The following is a 7,222-nucleotide window of genomic DNA, read 5'->3' on the forward strand; positions in this document are numbered from 1 at the left end:
ATCAAAAATACTGCAAGTTTTTTAAAGAAAGCTATATTTTTTTCAAAAAAAAAAAAATGCATTTAAAAAAACTGCATTTTTTTTTAAAAAAGTAAATTTTTAGGTGCATATATGCATATTTTTTTCAAATGCATATATGTATATTTCTTATACTATAATATTTGTAAGTAAATCACAAAAAAAAATATGATTTTTATTAATTAATCTATAAACATAATAGTACAAGTATTTTATTCGATACAAAATAAAATATAAAATTAAAAATTGCTACAAATTTCCAAGTGTTTTCATGTCTTCATGTCAATATTTTCTTATTTTCTTCAATTTATCATTTTTCACCTCTTCAATATTCACCAAAAATTCTTTCAAATCTACTAGAAAATTAAGAAAAATGATTGATGCGAAAACACTCATAAAAATACATATGTGATTCACATATGAATCACATGCGATTCACATATGAATCACATGCGATTCGCATATGAATCACATTTACATATGACATATGTAAATGTGATTCACATGTGAATTGCATGTGATTCACATGTGAATCGCATGTGATTCACATGTGAATCGCATGTGATTCACATGTGAATCGCATTGGATTCACATATGAATCACATGTAAATCATATGTGATTCACATGTGAATCACATGTGATTTACATGTGAATCACATATGATTTACATGTGAATCACATGTGATTTACATGTGTATCAAATGTGAATTAAATGTGATTTACATGTGAATCAAATGTTATTAAAATGTGAATTAAATGTGATTTTCATGTGATTAACATATGAATGTATGCATATATACGTAATTCATATGTAATTCACTTGTGAGTTACATGTGAATCACATATCATTCATATATGATTTACATGTGATTAATATGTGAATCACATGAGATTTACATGTGAATCACATATGATCTACATGTGAATCACGTGTAATTCACATGTAAATATATGAATCACATCCAAATTAATACAATGGATATTATATACGACAAATTAATGCAATGTATTTTATATTAATTAATTAACCAACGGAAGTAGCATGCTATAAATATAATAAACAAATTGACAAAAGTAGAAAATACAAATGATAAGAACCTGAAATTGGCAGGGAAGAAAACTCCAATCCAGTCATCATTTGACGGGTTCAAATTGCTGATGTACACATTCACCCATTCAGAATTTTGGCCCTAAAAAGACAAAATAACTGGCATAGATATGTGAGAATGATTAACAAAATTCAAATATATCACTTCATTATCCTCAAAATCTTTCATTGTTGTAACAAAATAGAATATGATTACATATATCACAAGGAGTTCATTTAATCCATTAGATAATGAAGGGAAATAACGTCATTTACATTGTGATAGCATACTTCATCAATTTCACATAGTCGCTTGCTGCGTCAAAAACATCAACATCGAATTTTCCATTAGGGCCTGAAAAGGATGAAACACCAATTGCAGAGATATCCACCTGAACACAAATGGGAAATATGTAATCAAAATAATATTAAATATAATTTTATTAAATCTTATTATAGGTAAAGAATTCAGCTTTACATCAGGTAAGCCTTCATCAATAAAATACCCCTATATTGTTTTAGTGCTCTCAAAGATTTTATCAGTAAGTCCATCAGGTGTTGGCCCACCATTTTCCATATTGTATTTAATTCAAAAACCCTAAAAACCACACAAAAAATATGAGTAAACTTTGTTATGCTTTAATAATGTTTAGAGTTTTATTGTTAAGAAAATATCACATACCTCATTTGGACCACCAGGGTTGTGACCGACTGTCAATATAAATGCTCCATTTGCTTTATAGAAAATTAAATATATATAAAGGTTATTAATTATTGATTTAGTAAGGTTATTTTATTAAAAATCTTGAAACCAGATAAACTTACATCAGCACCAACTCTTTCACGTACAACTGCTGATACAACAGGTGTTGACAAAAGACCATTTTGACCAACCCAGATACGTCTTGCACCATTTGTAGCTGTCATTTTAATTATTATCTGCATTTTTTATATATAAAATATCAAGCATTAAATCTTGATAAGTCAACAGAAAAGGTTGATTTAAGCACCTGGATAGCATCCTTTGAGTAATATCTTCCATCACCTGATACAACAAGTGTAAGTGTAGAACCCGTGCGAGAGAAAAATGCATCATCAATACATTTGAAATGTAAGGGTAAAATGGTCATTTAGTCCCGTTCAGATGGTTTATTAGGTCTAGAAAAAAAGAAATTATGTATATAGTACTTTATGCAGACAGACATTTCTCATTCAGAACTTAATGAGGAAAAAAGAAAGAAAGATCTCCAAAGAGTATTGCTGACTCTGGTTACTAATAAACTAGAAGTGGCATGGTCTCTACCTTTAATTTTTTCAGCAGAAAAGGCGTTGAATGTTGATTGAACAAAATTGTGCAGGTAATACGGTTCGTGAAAAAATTCAAGTTCAATCACATCAGTTTGCTAGTTAAGATGAAAGCAACCAAAACATGTATCAACATATTCTATCAAGAGAACATGGATATTAGTAATTTACAGGTAAAAATAACAAAGGAGCATGTCAAATGAATGACTTTTTGTCCCTAAGAATGACTTTTTTTCATTTGGATAAGTTGCTAACTAGAGGTCTAGGGAAGGAATAATAGATCATTGCATCCAATATATTGTGTTTTTAAGCTATGCAACAATTCCTTGTCTTTTGTTCTGAACTTGAATTAAACATGAATTCATAGATTTCTCATAGCCATTTAGTGATGATTGTTGACTGCTGAACTATACCAGCTTAATTTCAAGTAAGATGTATTTTGTTTTTTTTATAAAAGTAATAAAAAGAGGACAAATTTAGCTTAATTGGGCTCAATATCCAAGTGTACATGGTTGAACGCCCATTTTCCTGCATATTTGATCTCTGATCAACTAATAACTCTCATCATTTTTGCCTCTATTATGTAAACCTGAAGAGAAATATTACCTCAAACAGGCAATCTAAGAAGAAGTGGGATAAAGAACCAGCTGATATAAGCAAGAAACATTGGTTCAATGTAAGGGGGATCTGCACCAAAGCATCAGAAATAGTGAAAATATTGTAAGAGCTCGTTGAATTCTAGGGCACAAAAACATTTGGAACTAGACTGATGTAATATATGATGAAAACAATAATCGATAAAGTGAAAACGAGAATGCAAGTTATAGCAAATGTCATTTGATGTATTCCAATTTTCGCAAAAGGATGATCTCCATGTGATGCCACTTCTTCTGAGCTCAAAAGAACCCAAAACCCTCTGAGGCATTTCATCGAACAGGTGGTGAGCGGAACAAGGAGATCTCCACTCTCACGAAAATCAGTGGTTTTGATTCAAAAAGTATTCTATGTCAAACAACATTGGAAGAATAGAATTAAACTGAAGTAAATCAGATTAGCAACATTTCAATGTAACAGATCGAGGTCATGAAAACAAATTCAATCATGAAGTGATTGATGATACTTACTTGATAATCGATACATAAATGGGGACTGTGGAGGTTGGAGCCATATGTGACGATGTTTGTGTAGATTGGGGCGGTCGGAGGTGCGATTGGAAAAGAAGGCATTGGCGGTATAAGATCCTCGCCAGATAGAGGTGATCCACAAATGCGTTTTGACGGTTTATTGTTGCAATCGAACATAAAAATGAATGACGTAGATCTCTTGGATCGTGGATTTGACGTCGTTGATATGCCAAACGAGGATCGTGGATTGGTAGTCGTTGTTGTTTGTTAGAACAGCTAGAGATGTAGGATGGAAAGAGGAGGAAGGCGGTAGATGGAGTGGATCGTCGATCTTTAGTCTATGCGATATCCTTGGCAGAAATCGGTGGCGGAAAGATCTCATTGAGAGATATTCATCAGAAGGAGGCGGATGGTGGAGTCGTGAAGAACCTGAGAAATGAGAGAGAAAGTGAGAAACACATGTTTGTGTGTGTGGGTTGTTTTTTTTTTTTTTTTTTTTTTTTTTTTTTTAAATTGATTATTATGATTGATATTTTTAATTCCTAATTTGCCCTTGTAAATATTAATAAAATGTATAAGATACCATCGAAACAAGTGATAATTACAATTACGTCATGATCAATATAAGTCATTCAAGATTTTGATCTAACGCTCTACTTTTAGTTCTCGGGTTCTCGGGAAACTTTGAGTTCTCAAATGATCATCCTCTCTCTCTCTCTCTCTCTCTCTCTCTCTATATATATATATATATATATATATATATATATATATATATATATATATATATATATATATATATATATATAACCACGACAAATAAGGAAGTTTCCTTTTCTTTAGGGAAGTGGAATTAAATTCGAATAAAACAAAAAGAAGATAGAGGACTACGAAAATTAGGAAACTATTCATCAAAGCTTGAAATTTTCTTTTTATTTGTATAAAAATAAGTAGTGATTATAATAGATTTTTGGGTGAGCACCTTATATAACTACCCAATCAAGTCTATCGTTCTATAATCCTTCAAGGAAATCGGGTCTTTAAACTCTAGAATAAGAGAAATTAACGACGAATTGCTACCTTTGTGTAACACAGCGTGAAGTCTTCAAGATACTTCAAGAACTTAATGACATCGATCGTCTTTAATGACGTCCCAATATCTCTTCAAGAATTTGAAAGTAAACGCGTCCGGCCCTAGCATTTTGTCCCTACCACAACTCCATAAAGCGTCTTTAATTTCCTCACTCGTGAAAGGAGTCTCAAGCATATCTCTATCCATCTAACTTTTCTTTGACTTTGTAAATGATTTGTATTTTTGTTGAATACGTAGGAGAAACTTTCGGCACATCTTCCTACTCTTCAAGTTACTTTTTTCAAATATAGAAGTAGAGACTTTTTTTTTTTTTTTTTTTTTTTTTTTTTTTTTTTTTGCTTCTGTTAGAGAAAAACCAAAGATGGGTTTGATTGCGAGAACTTTTTTCTTGATTGCCATGGTTGCATGCTTTGCTTCAGTTGCTCACGCCATTGCAGGCCAAGCAACTTTCTACACTCCTCCCTACGTGCGTAAGTACATATACATACATCAAAGATAAAAGTAAATTCATTTATGATCTTGCACGTAGCTTACTAATTTTGAGATTTTGAAAAATGTTTTATGTAGCATCATCGTGTTTTGGTTTTGAGGATCGTGGGGTTCTGATTCTAGCAGCAAACAGTGGTTTGTTTGCCAACAGAGCTGCATGTGGAGATAGGTACCGTGTTACTTGCACCGGTAGAACCAATGATGGTGTTCTGAACCCATGCACAGGCAGAAGCGTTGATGTAACTGTTGTAGATCTTTGTCCCGGATGTGCAGCAAATCAAGTTGACCTTTCCCAAGAGGCGTTTGCTGTGATTGCTAATACGGATGCGGGGAGAATTAACGTTGAATATAACCGGTAATTATACACGTAACCCTTTTCTCTTAGAGCATGGAGAGTCGAACTTTATAGAGATTGGTATAATTGTATGAAATACAAAATGATTATTGTAGAAATCTATTGAATTTTATGGAGTTCAATAGACATAACGCCCTTACGAGTAGAATTAATTTGTGTACTTTTATTTGACTTTTGATAAATTTTTACTTTCTTTATGATTTTCAGGATGGGAATTAATGAAGTACGTATGCAATACGCTAAAATCAATTCTCTTATGATCAGTTTACTTTGAAATAAAAGACACTCAAAGGTATTTTAAATGTATGCTTCTATAAGTATCATGGCAATGTATGAAGTATCGGTTGAAGAAAATTTCTACATTTAGTTATATGATTTCTATTATACTTATTTAAGGAGTTCAATTATCGGCTCGTTTATTGTTTGATTGCATATTTCGTTTCATTATTTTTTAATTATTTTTCGGAATGAGTCTTCCTTTTTCAATCCTGAAAAATGAAATATATGAGCATAAATAACAAGACATTATTCTTAGACACCTTATCTTGGATTTAATAAGTATAGCCGAAAAGGAACGCAACAAGAATTGGGAGTATTAGGGACGTCGCTTTTTGCGACGACAGGACCAATAGCGGCGACACCAGACTAGACGTGTGATATCGCTACTAAAACAACAACGTCGTCGCTAATAGAGGGTTCGCTAATGATATGCGCTGGAGATCTGTTGGAGACACTCTCCTTTCAATCCTGACCCTTGGTTCGGCACATAATCCAACAGATAGGGTTTGTTCCTGTGGAAGGCAATAGAGAGGACGCTTTTAGCGGTGACATGTCGCCGCTATAGGTGTCGATCTGCTTACCAACATTGGACCAAATTCTGGCCCTACGATTCTCTTCCGATCCAACGGTTGGTGATCCCCATAAAGGGCGCGTTCAGTTCCCTCAGTATGTCGCCGCTAATAGCCCTTTTGTGGCCGCTATTAACGTCTCCGCTATTAGGGATGCCCCTTTTATTCAACTTCATCTTTCCAGACTCCATTTCCATTTCTTCTGTAACTTCAATTGCGAACGTATCTCCGCTAAACGATCTCTCCGGTGACGATTTGCGACATCACCGGTGACAACTCCCAAAGATCTCATGATAAAACAACATTAGAGTACAACTCCTAAAGATCTCATATGCGGAAATTCATATTGTGATGCGTTGCGGTCATGCCGACTCCTTTCTTTTCGAAGAAGAAGTATTTGAAACCAAAACTGAAAACTGTAAGCACGAAGCTTAGTGAGTTCCCCCATCATACCACATACCATACAATCACATACTACCTAGCATATCCGAGTGCTGGCCTACCCCTTCAGTCTCTTTCAACCGGTAACCGCCTAGCATATCAGGTTGTTGGCCTACCCCTTCGGTCTCTTTCAACCGGTAACTTCCTAGCATATCTGGGTGCTGACCTACCCCTTCGGTCTCTTTCAACCGGTAACAGAGACTATTTCACCCTTATCACTACCACATATCATCCTAGTATATAAACACATAAGTCACATACTGCCTAGCATATCTGGGTGCTAGCCTACCCCTACGGTCTTTTCAACCGGTTACGGGATCTATCCCACCCCTCCTACCACTATCACATAATATCATAACTTACTAGCACATAAAGCATAACAGATAGTGACATACCAGACAATTATCACAAAGACAATCATCTAAACTGTAATCAACTACTAGTGGGTCGACATTGGTGCCTTC

General features: G+C 34.0%; 1 protein-coding gene and 1 long non-coding RNA gene across 5 annotated transcripts; one reads left to right on the forward strand and one right to left on the reverse strand.

Moving 5' to 3' along the window:
* Positions 1 to 240: 240 nt before the first annotated feature.
* LOC111879591 (uncharacterized) lies at positions 241 to 4,748 on the reverse strand. Of its 4 annotated transcripts, none has more exons than XR_006185151.2 (10): positions 4,613 to 4,748; positions 3,536 to 3,964; positions 3,018 to 3,098; positions 2,117 to 2,151; positions 1,932 to 2,045; positions 1,789 to 1,841; positions 1,585 to 1,704; positions 1,383 to 1,498; positions 1,118 to 1,209; positions 241 to 371 (listed from the first exon to the last, which is right to left on the reverse strand). It is a non-coding gene; the product is annotated as an uncharacterized LOC111879591 (long non-coding RNA). The 4 variants fall into 4 exon arrangements; XR_008224969.1 differs by having other exon boundaries at positions 1,118 to 1,226; XR_006185153.2 differs by having other exon boundaries at positions 1,118 to 1,498; positions 1,613 to 1,704.
* A 177-nt stretch (positions 4,749 to 4,925) lies between these two features.
* On the forward strand, positions 4,926 to 5,859 carry LOC111879590 (EG45-like domain containing protein). Its single transcript, XM_023876056.3, has 3 exons — positions 4,926 to 5,095; positions 5,193 to 5,469; positions 5,677 to 5,859. Exons 1-3 carry the CDS (start codon positions 4,987 to 4,989, stop codon positions 5,741 to 5,743), a joined length of 453 nt encoding a protein of 150 aa, XP_023731824.1. The 5' UTR covers positions 4,926 to 4,986; the 3' UTR covers positions 5,744 to 5,859.
* The last annotated feature ends 1,363 nt before the right edge of the window (positions 5,860 to 7,222 follow it).

Source organism: Lactuca sativa, chromosome 7, assembly GCF_002870075.4.
Source record: "Lactuca sativa cultivar Salinas chromosome 7, Lsat_Salinas_v11, whole genome shotgun sequence".
Lineage (NCBI taxonomy): Eukaryota > Viridiplantae > Streptophyta > Magnoliopsida > Asterales > Asteraceae > Lactuca > Lactuca sativa.

What these genes read in the sequence shown, in the direction of transcription:
- LOC111879590 (XM_023876056.3), top strand. Translation starts at nt 4,987, where the DNA reads ATGGGTTTGATTGCGAGAACTTTTTTCTTGATTGCCATGGTTGCATGC. An exon ending in CTACACTCCTCCCTACGTGC is followed by an intron (nt 5,096 to 5,192) that starts GTAAGTACATAT and finishes TGTTTTATGTAG; the next exon opens with CATCATCGTGTTTTGGTTTT. An exon ending in ATTAACGTTGAATATAACCG is followed by an intron (nt 5,470 to 5,676) that starts GTAATTATACAC and finishes TATGATTTTCAG; the next exon opens with GATGGGAATTAATGAAGTAC.